Consider the following 19575-nt stretch of genomic DNA (forward strand, 5'->3'; position numbering starts at 1 on the left):
CCATATGTCCCTGACCTGCTCCACCATTCAATACGACCATAACTGATCTTGGGCTTCAACTCCACTTCTCTACCCATTCCCTGGTGAAAGTCTGGGAGGAATTTTGTAATTGGGTGGGGGGGAGAAATAGAGAAGAAAAATTAATGGTTCCGAAAGCTCCGCAAAATATTTTCCACACTGATCCACTTTTCATGCAATGTGATGATTGCCATAAATCGGGATTGGTTTTTCCATCATTTTCTTCCCTTTAGCAGCTATAAAATGATTGAAGATGGTGAATAAAGGCTGGCTTAAAGTCACGCATTATCCAACTGGGTAAGGAGTCTTTTTACTTTCCAATTGGTAAAGGAAGGCAGTGCTCCATTAAGGTTGCGTTGGCTAAATAGTGGCTGGAGCTTTGGAACAAGTCATGTGATGAGACCTCCAGGAATACAGTTAATCACAACTGACAACCCTGTGGGGCTTCTACCTTTGATTTTACATTAACCTGCACCATCACTTGATATAAAACTCGAGAAATCTCTGACTGTTTAGGTTTGCATGCTTGACTGGTCACTGGGGCCTTGTTATTCTGGCAGAGTTAATGCCTCCAAGAACTGCAGCGGGTATGGGAGCATTGGGGGATTCAGACTTTCGTCTGTAAATTATAAACAGGAAGTGCTGGAAACGCTCAGCAGATTAGGCAGCATTTATGGAGAGAGAAACAGCATTAACATTTCAGATTGATTACAATCCAACAGAAATAACCTCAAAGCAAGGCATGTGTAACATGTAGAAAAAAAGCCCACTATTTCAAAGTTTTATATTGTGTGTGTGCAGGATCTGGCTGCCGGCCTTCTCCAGCCTCTTGTATCGAAGGTGAGTGGACAGGACGTTTCAATGAGATCTATGGAAGGGATTTGCAGATGACTTCAGCTCAATCTTCAAACTTATGTGACAACGTACAGCACCCTGACATTACACCGGTGAGTTCTCCCAGTCACACAAAATCAAGTCTCAAACCAAGCGTGCAAGCATTGAGTGCCCAATTCCTTGATGATAGGTGGCGATAGATCATGACATCCACTGTTAGTCTATTGTAGACAGTCAGCCTTGATCTAACCTATGCTGCCTTTAACATGGGAGAACTTAATGAGCAAGGTAGAGGGAATGTTATTCTTCATTTAACCCCTGCTACTGAAAACCTAGAATGTTTCATATTCCAGTGTTGCCAACACTACCTTGGTGGGTGAAGGAAAGAAACTTGCCACCATGAAAAAACAACCAGCTAGATTTCTTTCCAAAACATTCTCCTGCTGCAGTATCCCTGAGAAAGGAAGGACGTCTGGAGTTGCCGTTGGCAATGCGGTTGGAAAGTGACGGGTACAGGGCTGTCAAATAAGAAGCAGATGGGTAAAGGGAAGTGGAAATCGTGAGCTGTGCTTGCTGCATCAGCTTATCTCAGTGTGTATGAGTCCTGAATATCTGTTCCTGCGGACGTGTACTGGCTTTTGAAATCAAAGGTGTGCCAGTTGAGGTTGGTGTATAGCCACATGACCATCAATCTGCTGTTCAATGTTGTCCATCATTGACTGACTTGCTCTTTTTGCTGCAGAATGGGAAAATGGAAACAAAGGACATTGTGGATAACCGGACCTATACAGAGGCTGATGCAGAGAGCGACCTCACTCTGCATGTACTTGTGAAGCCAGGTGAGTAACACCTCCATTTTACCCATTGCCTACAAAACCACTAAATTTATCGTCCAAGCTTTGAAATCTGAAAGTCTGTGCAGTTGATGCAGTGTGTTCCACCATCAGTAAGTATTTGAGTAACTATCCCGTGGATCTGGGAGGAAGTCTTTGAGACTTGTCTTTATCATTGAGACAAGAAAAAAAACGAAGTACCTCAAATGCTGGAAATGTGAAACAAAAACTGAAAACGCAGTGAATCAGGCAGGTTCTGCGGAGAACAAAATTGCAGAATGGAATCTTTTAGCCCCATTTCAAATTTCTAGCATCTTGATTGTTTAATTCTAAGATTTCCCACCTTGAGGAAATTTTATTCCTTCCCATCATATGATTATTTGTCTTTTTTTTAATCGTGTTTGCTTCCCCTAGATTTCCTTTCTTTATGTTCGATCATTTGTTCCCAAAATCCCTTCCCACAACTGTATTTCTTTTCTCAACAACTAGTCTCCAGCTCCGACTTGGTCCACATAGGCCTTTAAAGCGATAGATAGTAGTTCTGATGAAAGTTCATCAATGCAAAAGGTTAACTCGCCTGCGCTCCCTCTGCTGCTGCTTGATTGGCTGCATTTTGCCAACATTTTTTTTATTTTTGTTGGTTTTGATGTTTGATGGATTCTCAACTACAGGTAGGTATATTCTTGGAGGTTCCCTTGCATGATATCCAAACTCCAACTGCCCATCTCCCCTAATCCCCAGTCTAACTATTAAGGAAAGCATGCAGAGAAATTGAGAAGGAACACAAAACATTTTTAATGCCCTTGTAATTTTTCCCCTGGGTTCGTCACAATAATGTTCAGGTTAAACTGTAATTCCTAGAGTCTCCAGGACAAGTACTGTGTGTGTGTGTGTGTGTGTGTGTGTGTGTCTGGCAACAACCTCCCGCCACAGCCCAACCTATGGTGACAAGACTCAACAACCAGAGTTAACACCTTTAACTTTTTAAAAGCTGCAGATGCAGTTACGGTAACTTGAGTACAGAAACTACCTCGAAACACTGCCAATGTCTCAAATTCACAACTAGATTATAACAGCACACACTAGGCACAAGAAATGGAAAATCTCAAGGGATTTACGTATTTAGGAAATGTAGCATGCTGCTGCTTACAGTAACTATTTTGTAATCTTAGTGTGAAAACAAGCGGACTAAATTCTTACCATAAACAACAGTACTCTGTCTTTGTACCTGAGTCCTAGATTTGATTCCAGTCCAGGCGTCAGGGCTAAAACGGGATTGTCACCACACTGGCAGATCCGTCACCGTTCACCCAGCCATCCCAGACCAGCCCCAGTTGGGTTCCCACCCAAACTGAGCTCGAGCGGGTTCCAGTCCAGACCGAGCAGGAACCTGTTAATTATGCAAATCCACTGATCTACTTTTAATCAGCGGGCTGGAAGTGCTTGGAGCCAGGCCAGCTTGCTGTACTGCAGCTGACTGGCACTGAGGCACACAGGATGTGGCAAGGACACAGGGCCAGCCCAGGCCTGACCCAGCACCACAGCAGCCAGCTCTACAACATTGGCTGCCGCAGAGGCTTAGGTATTGGCTGCCCATCAGGCTAAAGAGGGGGTAAGAAGACATCGATACTGTCAGCCATGGGTCTACAGGAAGAACTTGTCCTTTCATGAGCTGTTGGGAAAGATATGCCACCAATGCCTCTGCCTTCATGGGGAAGACAGTGCCAGGTACTCGCACTTCTGGCATCGACAGGAGGAGGAGGAGGGCACATGTGTCCGGTGGTTGTGAAAGTCAGCTACCTGCTAAGATCGTGGCTTATGAAAGCTATGCGAAGACCCCAGGCCGAGGCGGAGGCCCCAGGCTGAGAACCCTGACTGAGGCAGAGAACCGCTGTAGTGAGGCCCATTCTGCCACCAGGAGCATCATCAAGTGCTGCATGGGCCTCCTGGCGATGCAGTTGCACTGTTTGGACTGCTCTGGTAGGGTTTTTCAATACAGCCCCCAGAGGGTTGTGAGGATCCCGGTCACTTGCTGTGTGCTTCACAATCTAGCCCAGAGAGGACGAGGAGGAACAGGCAGCCTCATCAGAGGAGTAGACGAACCCTAGTGGGATCGATGAGGAGGCTGCGGAGGACATAGGTCAGGCGGCAGCCAGGGTCCCACAGGGGTGGAGGACGAGGGATGCCCTCCGAACCTCTAGATTTGCCACCAAGGAGGATAAATGTCCAGCATCTTACATCCCTTCACCCCGTTTACTTTCTTCCCCTTCGATCAACCGTTGTCTCCCCCTCTTCCTTTCAACTTTTTCCTCAACCCACAGATTATGCTCCCCCTTCCCTGACCCACAGAGTGTGCTCCACCTCCCGTCCCCTAATTGGGATTGTGGTCCGTGCAGACTCGATGGGCCAAATGGCCTCTTTCTGTACATAGAATCATAGGGTTCTACCTGAGTCACAGAATCTGCTCCCCTTCCCCTTCCCCTTCCCCACCAGAGTGTGCTCCCCCTCCCCAACCCACAGAATCTGTCACTCCCCCAACTCAGTGTGCTCCCCCTCCCCTCCCCCGACACACACAGTGTGCTTCCCCTCCCCTCCCCCAACACAGAGTTGTTCCTCCTCCCCTGCCCGACATACAGAGTGTGCTCCCCCTCCCCAACCCACAGAATGTGCTCCCCCTCCCCTCCCCGACACACAGAGTGTACTCCTCCTCCCCTTCCTGACACACAGAGTGTGCTCCCCCTCCCTTCCCTGACACACAGAGTGTGCTCCCCCTCCCCAACCCACAGAGTCTGTTCCCCCTCCCCGACACACAGTGTGCTCCCCCTCCCCTCCACACAGAGTGTGCTTCCCCTCCCCCAACCCACAGAGTGTGCTCCCCCTCCCCTCCCCGACCCACAGAGAGTGCTCCCCCTCCCCCAAACCACAGACTGTGCTCCCCCTCCCCTCCCCCAACCCACAGAGAGTGCTCCCCCTCCCCTCCCCGACCCACAGAGTGCTCCCCCTCCCCCAAACCACAGACTGTGCTCCCCCTCCCCTCCCCCAAACCACAGAGTGTGCTCCCCCTCCCCTCCCTGACCCACAGAGCGTGCTCTGCTCCCTGACCCACAGAGTGTGCTCCCCCTCCCCTCCCCGACCCACAGAGCGTGCTCCCCTCCCTGACCCACAGAGTGTGCTCCCCCTCCGCTCCCTGACCCACAGAATGTGCTTCCCCTCCCCCTCCAAGGGTCACTTACTTCACGCCAGGGTGATGAGCCTGGGTTGGCAGTGTCAGCAAGTCAGGACGGTGATGACGATTCGCTGTGAGGAAAGCTGTGGTGTTCCTTATTGTCACAGAATGTCTTTTTCATGACATTCCACTGACCTCCCAGCTCATTCCTGAGTGTGTGATGGGAGCACTTTCTTCTGGGACACAGCTGAGATGAAGGGAGAGAGTTCTGCCTCACTGAATGGTGATGCTGTCAAATCAGAATGTCTAAGACTGGTGCTCTCAGGGCCTCCCACTTGAGGGTAAGGCTGTAGGACCTGTGTGAAGATCAGAGGTCATTTGCGGTCATACTTTTTTTAAAACCTCTGCCATTTCTCCATAAAATTATAAACTGCACTAAGTCAGGCACATTAAATCATTATTTTACATTTATATGGAGACAGAAAAATTCCAACCCCTCACTTCCTCACCCCCACTGCTGAGGGTACCCACACAGTGAAAGGCAACTCAATCTGGATGTGAACATTGGTTTAATAATGAGATTTAATATTCCGTGCCCCTTTTCCCTAACGCAGTAGCACTCGTGCCAACTCAATGCTCCCCCTGCATCTTTCTAATCTTATATTTGCTCCTGCTCCTTCTAGGTGTTCCCCCAGGTTGCACACCTGAAGTGGAGGTGGCCTGCTGCTTTCTGAGCCTTTTGGCCTGTGATGCCCAGGGAGCATCCTTAGGAGACGCTGGACCTGGAGGGTTGTGGCCAACTTTTGTGTATCACAGGTGATGTTGTGTCATCCTGTTCTGCCTGCTTCCCACTCAATGGGCTGCTGTCAGGGGGATGGGGGGGTGGGGTCACAGTGGAGGGGAGTGGAATTTAGAATGTCTGGAGACTGCTGGGGTGTCTCTGGTGGGAGGCCCCAGGCTCTAGCACTTCCTCCTCACTTGGGGTGCTCGCTGACCTCCCACTCCATAGGATGGAGGGGCTGCTCTAGTGAGCTCCAGATACTTTGACGTCATCTGGCGAAGCCAGTCCTGGAAGCCTGCCATTGTCTGAGCCATATTGGCAATGCCCTCAGCCACGGACCTCTGTGACAGGGATATGTCCTTCATTGAGTGGGCCATGCTCTGAAAGCCATCAGCCCTGGTCCCCCGTAGCTGGGCCAAACTCTGGAGTGCCTCAGCAGCGTCCCTCTGAATCTGGAACGTGTCCCATATGCAACTGGGACCTGCTGTCGTGCACTCCAGCTACGGATATCACGGAGTGAGTGAAGCTTTGGACATCATCAGACATGGCTTGGATGTCTTGCCCCAGACTTTCCACTAGGATGCCACCCTTGTTATGTTGGCCTGGGTACCACACATTGCCAGCATCATCTCCTGTGTGAGAAGGCTTCCGGATTCCTCCAGGTGCCTTGCTGCAAGGTTGATGACACCCCCTCCTATAAATCCTGGCTCTGCTTTTGCACCTGCACAAGTGCTGGGATGAGCTTTTCCAAAGAATCAACATCTGCCTTGAGATATCAACCTCTGAATGATGGTTCACTTGAATGTCCCAACGTGCAACAGCAGCTAGGATGATGCCCACCAGAAAGTGCCCCAGAAGCCTGACCACTAATATGTCCTATTAAGGTGAGTATGTCTGCACTGGTGGATGGTGCTGGTGAAAGCTGTGCTGGGAATTCAGTGTCCTCCCCGGACCTGTGGTCTGTGGCACCCCAAGGGCTTGGCCAGGGGGTGCAATACCTGGATGAGCTGGCATCACCTAGAGAACCTGGAAGAGAAAGGAAATTGGGTCAGCTTTTGGGAATATCCCAGATGTGTGAAATGATATTCTCGCTTGAAGATCAAGATAATGGTGCATTGGACTCACTTGCTTGAAGAAATCCAACCTCACATTCAGCCACTGCTCACTCAGGGGCATCTCAGATTACCAGCACCCTCTCCTCAAAGCGGGTGAAGATGGGTAGCTCGAGCATGGCAGGACCTGTCTTTCCACACTCCCTCTGGTTGCGTGAAATCTTGTCCTAGGGAGACACAAAGAACACATTGTGAGAGGGTGGCCGGTCGGCTATGGGGGAGAGGGGGATTTGTGGGGGGGAGGGGGTGCTTGACATCAAGTGGCATGTGTGGGCACTGAGCATAGCCTGTGAGATGTGGTGATGGTGTTTGCTGGGGAGGTAGGGGGAGTGGCGCCAGGGTTGGGGGTTATGACTGATGGTGGTATGGTGGTAGTCTGGGTGTTTGAAGTTTTTAAGGGTTTAAGGTAAGATGCCAGAGGTTAGAGACGGGGATGATGTCAGGGGTAGACAGGTGGGTACTCACTCTTGTAGTTCAGAGCAGGTCATTCATCTTATTTCGGTCCTTCTTGCAGCTGACTGCTTCTGCCACTGCATTCCAGGCTTCAGCCACCAGATTGGCAAATTGTTTCCTCACAACCCTTGAAAATAGAGTGGCCCTCCTCTCCTCGACAGTGTCAGCATCTGGTCCATGTCAGCATCTGGAAACCTTGGGGTAGCTCTTCTTGCAGCCAAGGTGTTGGCTGAAATGAAGTTGGATGCTGTGGGGAGTGCTTAAATGCTACGCCTACTTGTCAAAGTTGAGACGATTCTCAAATGCAGTGAATCAGGCACTGCTGGAGTCCAAAAGTCAGCTTGATTCACGTGGGGGGTATGCTGGCCTATTAGAATAGGCCGAATGAGGCTTGCTGATTGCTGCCAGTGGGAAACACTTTGCTTTTCCTGCTGGCATGAACACTTATAGCCAATTCGGGTGAATCACATCCAGGATACGAGAGTATACAAACCAGTTATATAATAACAGAGTGTAAGAGTTTTTATATGTATGTAAAAAGAGAGTAGCTAAAGTAAAGAGAAATTATCATGGTGAATGAGGAACTGGCAGAGGCATTGAACAAAGATTTGGTGTCTGTCTTCACAGTAGAAGATCCAAGTTTCATACCAGAAATAAATAGTAAATTAGGGGTTAAAACATGAGGGAAATTGCAGAAATATCAACAGAAAAATGGTTTTGAAGCAACTTAGGGAACTAAGATCTAACAAATGCCCGGAGCTTCATGTACTACACTTTAGAGTTCTAAAGGAGATAGCTGCAGGGATATTGGATACACTGGCTGTGACTTTCCAGAATTCCTTGAAACCGAGAATGGTCTCATCAGATTGGAGCTTTACAAATGTTACTCTATTTTTGAAGAAAGGAAGGAGAGAGAAAACAGGAAGTTACAGGGCCAGTTAGTCTGACATCAATTATTGGGAAAATACTGGAATCTATTGCTAAGGAAGTGATAGCAATTCATTTAGAAAAACATAGTATGGTTAGAATAAGTCAACATGGTTTTACTAAAAGGACGCCCTGTTTAACAAATTTATCTGAGCTTTTTGAAGGTTTGGCTAGTAAGGTAACTAAACGGGAACCAGTAAATGTAGTAAACGCCATGGGTGGCATAGTGGCACAGTGGTTAGCCCTGCTGCCTCACAGTGGTTCTGGCCCTGGGTGACTGGCTGATTGTGAGGGGTTTGCATGATCTCCCCATCTGTGTGGGTTTCCTCTCACTGTCCAAAGATATGCAGGTTAGGTGGATTGGCCATGCTAAATTGCCCTTTAGTGTCCAAGGATGTTAAAAAACAAAGAACAATACAGCACAAAACAGGCCCTTCGGCCCACTAATCCTGCACTGATCATGTTATCCTATCTAGACCAACTACCTGTATCCTTCTGTACCCTGCCTGTTCATGTGTCTATGAGTAGATTAGATGTATTAACCATGGTAATGCGTGGGGTTACAGGGATATGGCGAGGGGTGGGCTTGGGTAAAGATGCTCTTTGGATAGTGCAGACTTGATGAGCTGAATGGACTCCTTCTGCACTGTAGGGATTCTATGGTAAACCCAGATTTCCAAAAGGTATTCAATATGTTGCCATTGGAAAGGTAAATAGGCAAAATAAGATCACATGGAGTTGGGGCAGTATATTGTCAAGGAAAGAGGATTGACTAACAGACAGGAAACAGAGAATGGACATAAATAAGATATTTTCAAGTTGGTGGGTAGTGAACAGTGGCGTTCTACAAGGTTCAATGAAGGGTTTCAACTATTTTCTAAGAACAAAGAAAAGTACAGCAAAGGAACAGGCCCTTTGGCCCTTCAAGCCTGTGCCCTAACTAAACTAAAAAAAACATCCTGCCCTTACTCGGTCCGTACCCTCTATTCCCTCCCTATTCACGTACCCATCCAGATACATCTTAGGGCTTAGGGTGAAAGGAGCGAGGTATAATTCAGATGTTAGAGGGAGGTTTCTGACACACAGTGTTGTGGGGGCCTGGAATGCACTGCCAAGTAAGGTGGTGAAGGCAGACATGCTAGAGTTGTTTAAGGCTTACCTAGATAGGCACATGAGCAAACTAGAGATTGAGTGAATCAAAAGATTGTTCTAGTTAAGGATCAAGAACCTCAGGACATTCCTGGGAATCAATAGATTCTTTGTTCTAGATCCACCACTTCCTTTGGCAGCGTGTTCTAGTCATCCACCTCTCTCTACATGAAAAACTTCCCTTGCACGTCGGCCTTAAACTTTCCCCCCTCACCTTGAACCTGTACCCCATTATAATTAACACTTTCACCCTAGGAAAAGTTTCTGATTATCCACCCTGCCTATGCCTCTCATAATTTTGTAGACCTCAATCAGGTCTCCCCTCAGCCTCTGTCTTTCCAGTGAAAACAATCCGAGTTTATTCAACCTCTCCACGTAGTCAACATCCTTGAGACCAAGCAACATGCTGGTGAACCTTCTATGCACTCTCTCCAAAGCTTCCACATCCTTCTGGTAATATGGTGACCAGAACTGCACACAATACTCCAAATGCGGTTTAACCAAGCTTTTAGAGAGCTGAAACATAATTTCCCAATTCTTGTATTCAATGCCCAGCTGATGAAGCATGCCATACACCTTCTTAATCACCTTGGCCAACTGTGTTGCCACTTTTAGGGAACTGTGGACCTGCATGCCCCAGATCTTTCTGTATTTTAATGTTCCTAAGGGTTCTGCCATTTATAGTATAATTCACGCCTAAATTTGATCCTCCAAAATGCATCACCTCGCATTTCTCCAGATTAAACTTCATCTGCCATTTCTGTGCCCAAGTCTCCAATCTATATATATCCTCTTGTATCCTCCAACAATCCCTGGCACTATCAGCAACTCCAGCAATCTTTGTGTCATCCGCAAACTTACTAATCAGACCACATTTCCTCCATGTCATTTATATATACTACAAACAATAGAGGTCCCAGCATGATCCCTACAGAACACCACTAGCTACAGATCTCCATTCTGAAAAACACCCTTCCATCGCTACTCTCTGTCTCTATAACCAAGCTAGTTCTGTATCCACCTAGCTAACGCAGTCCGAATCCTATGTGATTTTAGTTTTTCCACCAATCTGCCATGTGGGATCTTGTCAAACATTCATATAAACTACATCCACAGCCCTTCCCTCATCAATTATCGTAGTCACCTCTTCAAAAAACTCAATCAAGTTGGTGAGACATGACGTTCCCCGTACAAAACCATGTTGCCTGTCACTAATGAGTCCATTTTCTTCCAAATGTGCATATATCCTGTCCCTCAGTATCCTCTCCAAAAGCTTCCCCAACACAGACGCAATGTTCACCAGTCTATAATTTCATAGATTATCCTTTTCTTAAACAAGGGAACAACATTGGCTATTCTCCAGTCTTCTAGAACCTCATCTGTGGTCAAAGAGGATGTGAAGACATCTGTAAAGGCCCCAGCTGTTCCTCCCTTTGCCTCCCCTAGTAACCTGGGATAGATTCCATCCAGCCCAGGGAACTTGTCTATGCAATTTAGGATACCCAACACTATAGATTTACAATCTATATTAATTACTTTGATGAAGAGACAGAGTAATGGATCTAAGTTTGTTGATGATACAAAGCTAGGTGGAAAGGTAAGCTGTGGGGAGAACAAAGTGAGGCTGAAAAGAGATATAGACAGATTGACAGGAAACAAAATAGCAGATGGATTGTAATAGAACAAAGAACATAGATCATAGAACATTACAGCGCAGAACAGGCCCTTCGGCCCACGATGTTGCGCCGACCAGTTAAAAAACAATGACCCACTAACCTAAACCAATCCCTTTTCGTCCATAAACCTATCCATGGATCTCTTAAACGCCCCCTGATGTACAGAAACGCCTAATGTACAGAATCACTTTGTTTGAAAGAATAGAAAAGCAGAATGGTTTTTTCAAAGATGTGAAGCTGTTAAGTACTGATGTTGAAAGAAATTTGGGTGTACTTGTACAAGTAATGCAGAAAGTTAGAATTCCGGGGCAGCAAGCAATTAGCATGATGACCTATATTGTTGGAGGATTGAAGTACAGGACTAAAGACAACTTGCTACAACTGTACAGGGCTTTGGTCAGATGATATCTGGAACACTGAGTGCAGTTTTGGTTTCCAAGTAAAAAATATACTTGCACTGGAAATAGTACAGTGAACATTCATTAAACTGGTCCTTGGGATGAGTGGGTTGTTCCTAGCAAATTGGGTCTATATTCTCTGCAGCTTTGAAGAATGAGAGGCAATCTCATTGAAACATGCAAGATCTGATGGGCATCCATGGGGTAGATGCTAAGAGATTGTTTTTGTGGTCAGGGAATCTAAAAGGCAGGGACACAGTCTCAGGGTAAGGGATTGATCATTTAGAAAGCAGAAGAGGAGAAATTTATTTCACTCAAAGCATTGTAAGTCTTTGGAATTCTGTACCCCAGAGGGTTGTGAATGTTCCACTATTGAATACATCTAAGGCTGGGATGGGCAGGTTTCAATCTCCTGTGGAATCAAAAGATATGGGCAACAGGCAGGAAAGTGGAGTCAAATCCCAAGATCACCCATGATTATGTTGAATGGGGGGATAGGCTACTTCTGCTTCTTGTGTTTCTAATAGTCTTGAGACCTTGTATCAAGTAGGCCTTAATTCAACACTAAATAGTTTTTAATCGTCAGTTGAACTGGGGCCACAAGGATGGCTGATGTGGAAAATGAGGGTTTCACAATGAGTTAAGTAGTGAGAGGTATTCAACAACAAAAAAAATGCATTTATATAGTACCTTTAACCTTGCAAACCAACCCAAGATGTTTCACAGGAGGATTATCAAACAAAATTTTACACTGATCAACATAAGGGAATATTAGGACGGGTGACCAAAAACTTAGTCAAAAGGTAGGTTTGCTAGACTATCTTAGAGAAAGGTGGAGAGGCAAAGAGGTAAAGTGAGGGAATTCCAGAACCGAGGGTCTTGATAGCTGAAAACACGACAGCCAATGATGGGGAGAGGGAATTCAGGATGTGCAAGAGGCCAAAACTGAATTCTTCAAAGTTTGGAATTATGACATATTCATATGACAATTGTTCTGATCTCGAGGGAGACCCATAACTTCTAAACGAAAACTCAACTCCCAGTTGTTAACTGAAATAATTACACCACAAAATTTCACTTTTTAAACAAGACGCCTTCGTTGTACGGAATGTAAATGAAGCAAATACTACTAAGTTAATGCTCTCTTTTGTGAACGCATTCTTTAAGCCTGAACATTGCAACAGAACATCACTGTTCTACTTGTATTTCCACACAAGAGTTCCCCTATACTATACAAAATCTTGAGAGTTCCTTCACTTTTCCTGAGACCTAGGTTTGCAACAGCCCTCCAGAATTCACTTTGATTCTCCTCAGTGTTCCTGTGACTTTAACATTGATCCCTAGGGGAACCTTTTATTCACAAAGTTGTTTCAATTAATGTCACAGTCTTCAAGAATTCAACCACAACTTCAAAACCTTAAGACACCCTGTAAACACGTGATTTCCCAGAAGAAAGGGAAGATATGGAAATTCAAATCCAGGGAATTTCACAGTAACTTCATTAAAGTATTAATGTAAGTCTTACTTGTGACTAATAAATAAAGTTTACTCCTATTCACCAGATATGAAATTTCTTGGGATTCTTTCACTAGTATCCAGCGAAGCCGCCCTCCAAGTCTGCTTAAGCACTGCTTGATTGTGGCCTCTCCAGCTCAAATATAGGCCTCACAGCACTCTTGTTTTGTGACTCAACATCAGAAAACACCCTAGATAGCTCCAGGCATATTTTCTCTCTACTTGTCTCAAATCTGCATCCAGGCTCCAACTGACTCTTCTTTTGCGAGAAATCACACAGAGGTTAAACATAGCCAAAAAATCCCTCCCTGCATCAATCTCTGCAGCAATTTTGTACATCTAGTATGTTCCAGTTGGAGATTTAAACTAACAATCTCGAATTTCCAAATCTTTCCTTTGTTCTGGGAAATCCCATGTTTACAGGGAGTCTTCATTTAAGATTTTGAAGTTATGGTTGAGTTTTTGAAAACTGTGAGATTAATTGAATCAAAGATTCCCCTAGGGATCAATGTTAAAGTCAGAGTTCCTTTGAACATTACTCACTCAGGAAAAAACAATGTGTAAATTGAAGTACTGTATCATTCCTGTGCAGCACTGCATTCCGAGCTGAAATAACTTGCAAAACATTAGCAAAGATAAAATAAATATATAATGCAAATGTTTAAAAGAATACAGTGCACTCCCTCTACAATGCAGTACTTTTAGGTTGACCAGCCTTCATCTTGTGGCAGAAGTTGGTCAGTGCAAGTAGTAACTGGAGCCCAAGGACTACCTGCACCCACCATCCACAGCCACAAGATGAAACCCAGGACTTGAGTGCGAGTTCAGCAGCAAGAGCGAGGAGCAGAGCTAGGAGCAAAGACAGTAGCAGGAACCGGGAGCAGAGCCACGAACCAGGAGTGGAGCGGTAAGAACAGAGGTTGCAGACCAGGGTGAGGGACAAGTGCAGGAAGCAATGCAAAGTGAGGGCAAAGGCGGGAACAACACCAGGAAGCAACAGCGGAAGATAGAGGGACTAATGGCAAGAGAAGAAGCGCTGTGGGAAAGATCATTTGAGCAGGCAGACCATAGAAGTGGAAGTCTGCTGCGAATGATGTTGAAGTGAAACTGGCAACATTAAATGGAGATATGGCTACTATTTTGTTAATGACAGTAAGGTCATTGAGTTTTCCAGTATGGAAACAGGCCCTTCAGCCCAACTTGTCCTTTCTTTTAACCACTAAGCTAATCCCAATTGCCCATATTTGGCTCATATCCCTCTATACCCATCTTACCCATGTAATTGTTTTAAGAGACAAAATTGTACCCACCTCTACTACTACCTCTGGCAGCTTATTTCAGACACTCACCACTTCTGGACCCTTTTGCATCTCTCCCCTCTCACCTTAAACCTATGCCCTCTAGTTTTAGTCTCCCCTACTTTTGGGAAAAGAAGTTGACTATCCAGCTGATCTATGCCCCTCATTATTTTATAGACCTCCCTAAGGTCATCCCTCAGCCTCCTACACTCCAGAGAAAAAAGTCCCAGTCTATTCAGCCTCTCCTTATGACTCAATCCATCAAGTCCCAGTAACACCTTAGTGAATCTTTTCTGCACTCTTTCTAGTTTAATAATATCCTTTCTATAATAGGGTGACCAGAACTGTACACATTATTCCAAGCCTCACCAATATCTTATACAATGTCAACAATACTTCCTAACTCCTGTATTTAATGTTCTGACCAATGAAACCAAGTATGCTGAATGCCTTTTTCGCCACTCTGTCCAACTATGACTGCACTTTCAAGGAACTATGAATTGTATCCCTAGATCTTTGTTCTAAACTCTCCCCGATGCCCTGACATTAACTGAGTAAGTCCTACCTGACTTAGTGAAGTCCTGTCCTGGCTGAGTAAGTCCTGCAGGACTTACTTAGTCAAGTGAAACAATGCTGTGAGTCAACATTAAGTAAGGACGTACAATAATTTACACTGCTTATGAAGACAACGGCAGACATCTCATCTCTACCAAGAAACTGAGAAAGGGGCCATCATTGTTTAATGTTTTCCCACTTCTACCTCTGACCTTATTGAATAAATATAGCCTGTTCTTTGAATTGCAATTACTTTAGAGTTTATTTACCAGCTTCTCACCAGTGTTTTAAATGACCTCCATTTAAAAATTTCAATCTACAAATTGAAAGTTATAATTCTAAAACATATGAATCTTGAAATTACATACCCAAAGCAGGATATAGAGAGATGTTTTCTCTGTGTCTAGTCTTGCTACAGCTAGCATGGGGTAGTATAGAGAAAGAATGAATCCATCCCATGTTGAATCGGCCCTTAGACTGCATAAAACCACTGCTGTTCCTTTATCTGAGACATCTATGATGCCAAAGACAGAATGTGTCCCATTTACTTTGGCCTACTATGTAATTTTGATCTTCTGGCCTTGGGATATCCAGTTTATGCTGTAGCCAGTTTTTACAATGATGGGTTAACTATGGCATTGACTTATGTTTCTTAGTACATCGAAAAGCAGATAAAGTGTTGTTAATTTTTACCCTTACTTTCAAGTATTGGTGAAACTGTTCTATTATCTTGATTTGGCCTCTTTCATTTAGTTCAGTGTGCTAGAATGCAGTGCAGAATGGTGCCAACAACATGGGTTGAATCCCTGTACCAGCAGTGGTAGTTCATGGAGGACTGGCTTCTTGTCTTGCCCCATGTTTGATCCAGATTGGTGCCACCTCAAGCTATACAATTAATTGTCTCTCTCTAATGGAGAGTGATGCCTATGATCACTTGTAGATTACCGTTAGTTACCTACCTGCCCTCCTTCTGTGCTGTATCATTCTATTGTTCTATAGGAACAATAGAATCGGGTATCTGATATAGAACAATAGAATCGGGTATCGGGTATCTGATCTCCTCAAAAACGGTTTTATGTCTAAGACAGCATATGTAATAAGAGCAACTTGTGACAGGACCTGTGGTGTATTAAGTGCAGAGTGATCTTTACTAAACTGCAAAATTTGATACTGTTTCACTGTCATCCAGGAGACGAGGTGCAAACTATAAAGAGGATTGAAGAGCAAGATCTCAGTACTGATCCTGAAATTAGGTCTCTAAGTGTGGAACAGTCACACTCTGGGATTAGTCTCCTAGTAGACGAAAGAAATGAACAGCAATTTACCACCACTAGCATTGAAATGCACTTTCGAAGTGTGGAACAGATACACTCTGACGAACAGATCAGTCCTCAAGTTGCTGAAAGTGAACAGGAAGAACGCAGTGCTACCTCTGAAATTACGTCCCCAAGTGTGGAACAGGTATACTCTGACGAACAGATCAGTCCTCAGGTTGCTGAAAGAAGTGAACAGGAAGAACGCAGCACCACCTCTGAAGTTACGTCCCCAAGTGTGGAACAGATATACTCTGACAAACAGACCAGTCCTCAGGTTGCTGAAAGAAGTGAACAGGAAGAACGCAGCATTAGCACCCCTGATATGGGACAGACACATTCTGAGATCAATAGTCCAGTATCTGAAAAGAGTGAACAGGTATTACTCAGCATTCGCACTCCAGATATGGAACAGATGCCCTCCGAGAGCAGTCTTAAACCCTTTGGAGAAAGCGAACAGGAATTTTTCAGTAGTAGCACTGAAATTAGGCCCTCAAGTGTGGAACAGATGCACTCTGAGACCAGTCCTCCAGCTGTTGAAAGAAATGAACTGGAATTTTTCAGCACTAGCACTGGAAATAGTGCTCTGATCATTGAACAGAGGGCCAGTGAAAGGTCTGACGATCATCAGAATAGCATTGCAATAGCCAAGAGTGTTGAAGAACAAGATCAAGTAGCAACTTACGAAAGAGCACCGTCATTTGTTGGAGAGATGGATCAGGCAGGAGCAGAGGATTAGCATCAGAAATGCAAAGAAAATTCAATGCAAACTGTTTCTTTCCTCACTTAAAATTTTATCTGTCCAGACTTTCTTCTGCATATGAGGTCATAATTCAAGAATAGCACACATTCACTGGTGAACTGTTGCATTGATCAAAATGAGGGATGTTGATGCTGGAGAATGAAAGGGTTTTTGATATCTGTTGTCCACTTCAAGTATGCTAGGCAGTTCAGTCTGACATTGGACAAGAAGGACTTTCTACAGTTTACACAATCCCAGATGTGTGCCTTGATTCCAACTTCAGATCACCCCTACGGGACCAGAAAGGTGCTGCAAACACCATTGCTAACTGCCACAATCCGGGCACCTGTCTACAATATATTTTGCCCTTGGCTTGTTTGCCTGATTCTTATGCCTGGAATTAAACATTTTTTGTGCCTTTTTTGTTGTGTTCTCACTGTATGCAGGAAACATTATCATAAAGTAATTAATCTATGTTATTTATTTTTTTCTTTTTGTGTTGCTCTGTGTCCCCTTGCCTGTCTTAGATTTCACTGCTGTTGGCACATTTTTGCTGTTAATGTGTCTATCTATTATTGTCAGTTTGTCTCTCACTGCTGATATCTCACTATTTGTTATGAGAACTAAAGCATCCAGTTGACATTTTTTATTTCTTTTTTTTAAACAGCTTTTATCATAAAATTAATCCTTAGAATGTGGGCATGTCTGGCAAAACTGTCATTTATTGCCCATCCTCTTTGCCATTGTTATGATTTGGTAGTTGTGAGCCTATTTGATATGACCAAGTGATTTGATAAGATACTTCAGGGGGTAGTTAAGATTCAACAGTGTCAACGTGGCACTGGTGTCACCTATAGATCGAACTGGGGAAAGACGGCAGAGTCCCTTCTTTGGAGCACGGAATCACAATATTTTTCCTCGCATGATGAAATTTTCACAGGTCCCTGAAACATAAATATTTTTAATTTGTAAATAAGTGTTATACATATATAACAAATATATTTATTATTTTTATTTTACCAAAGTAAGAATTGTTGCTGGTGCTGAGAAACAATTCAGTAGGATGTAAAGTTACGTTCAACAAGCACTCGTACATGTCAATGTTCATCCTGGCTAAGGATGTTCTTATCGAAAATCCAGCTTCACCTATGATTGTACTAAATAGTCCAACACTGGAAATGCTGCAAGGAAAACAGTTTTGTATTCCTTGGATACTCACACTCAGAGCCCTCATTGTCTCTGATATTCAGATCATGCAGCGTCTCCAACACCTGGGGTCCCCACCATCTCTGATCTCTGTAGCCCTTATCGTCTCTGACACCCAAGGCCATCTCCAATACCCCGGGACATTGACTGTCCCCAATAATTAGAGCCCTCACTGACTCTGAAACCTGGAATCCTCCCCATCTCCGATACCTGGCTCATGCCCAAATCAGAGTACCCAGACTCTTCATCATCCTTGAATCTCCCCAGACCCATCACTGTCATAACACCTGGAACCCTCACGTCTCCAATATCCAGCACACTCACTGTCCCAAATAACTGGTGCCTTCACGGGCTCCAATATTCAGGATATTCACAGTCCCTGATAACCACAGCCCTCACCATCTCCAACTATCGGAATCCTCTCCATCTCCAAACCCATAGAACCCATTGGGCAGAATTTTACAGGAGAAATTCGAAGTGACCAGCTGGTGTGAAAATGGGAGAGTTGCAGATCTGTATTTTGGGTGATGTTTTACTCCCAATGCTGTGCACATAGTGCGTGAAAAAATGAGCTAGATTGTTTCAAGCTCCTAGAGGCACTAGGCGGGGCTTAATTCACCAGGCACCTTCTTCAATCAGCAGAAGGAGCTATTGCGCATGGATCTGCACATGTACAATAGCAGAGGCCTGACAGAGAGAGACAGAGAGAGAGAGAGATCTGTTGCAGCTAGCTTCAACCCGGCACCACCCCACCCTGCAATCGTGGGGGCTGAGGCCAATTGTGAACCCCACACTGCCTGAAAATGTAGCCCCTGCAGCCTCTTCCACCGCCCAGACCAGTTGCATCCTCCACCCGGGATTGCAGACAGAAAGACAGTGGGCTTCCCTCCCTCCCTGATCAAGCTGCCCTGCCGCCTCCAGGCCTCACCCACCATAGGGCTCTCCTCTTCTATCCCATAGGCCAAGCCCCTCCAGGCTCTGGCACTGCCCTTAGCCAGGAGGGCTTTGTCAAGGTGCCAGGCTGGCACTGCTCAAGCAGCAACCCCCTTTCCCAGGACTTCCAGGGGACCTCAATGGCCTCTGGTTCTGCCGCCGAGGGCATGCTCTCCGTTCATGAGGAAAGGTATTTTACTTGCCGGAGAGAGCCTCTCAATGCAAGTGAGCCCTGATGATTGAGCTTCGGGCTCACTAAACGTGCAAATTAATATTCAAATAATTTTAAATATTTATTCAGCCTCTTGCAGAAACGGGCAAGAGAGTGACCAAATCGGAAATCCGGTTGTGGTAAGATCACGAGAGTCGAGAAATTGGGCACGGTCCTGATTTCTCGACTCTCCGCACAATTTTACTGGCTTGCTCTGCCCATCAATGGGTGGGGCAAACCGGTAAGATCACAGCCACCGTCTCCGACACCCAGAGCACTCGCTGTTTCCAAAACCTGAAACCTCACCATCTCCATCAACCAGAACACTCCCAGCCCCCAATACCTGGAGTCCTCACCATCTTCAGTATTCAGGGCAGGAGAGATCTTCGAGACCTGGAACCCTTCCATATCTCTATTATCTGGAGTCTTCACAATCTCTAATACATGGAGCCCTC

General features: G+C 45.2%; 1 protein-coding gene across 1 annotated transcript; it reads left to right on the forward strand.

Moving 5' to 3' along the window:
- The first annotated feature begins 1599 nt into the window (after positions 1–1599).
- Positions 1600–17130, forward strand: LOC145358347 (uncharacterized). Its single transcript, XM_080212300.1, has 2 exons — positions 1600–1691; positions 15905–17130. The coding sequence occupies exons 1-2, from the start codon at positions 1604–1606 to the stop codon at positions 16765–16767; spliced, it is 951 nt and encodes a 316-aa protein (XP_080068426.1). The 5' UTR covers positions 1600–1603; the 3' UTR covers positions 16768–17130.
- Positions 17131–19575: the final 2445 nt, after the last annotated feature.

Source organism: Carcharhinus amblyrhynchos, chromosome 25, assembly GCF_965287045.1.
Source record: "Carcharhinus amblyrhynchos chromosome 25, sCarAmb.v2.hapA, whole genome shotgun sequence".
NCBI lineage: Eukaryota > Metazoa > Chordata > Chondrichthyes > Carcharhiniformes > Carcharhinidae > Carcharhinus > Carcharhinus amblyrhynchos.

What these genes read in the sequence shown, in the direction of transcription:
- LOC145358347 (XM_080212300.1), top strand. Translation starts at nt 1,604, where the DNA reads ATGGAAACAAAGGACATTGTGGATAACCGGACCTATACAGAGGCTGAT. An exon ending in GCATGTACTTGTGAAGCCAG is followed by an intron (nt 1,692 to 15,904) that starts GTGAGTAACACC and finishes ACTGTCATCCAG; the next exon opens with GAGACGAGGTGCAAACTATA.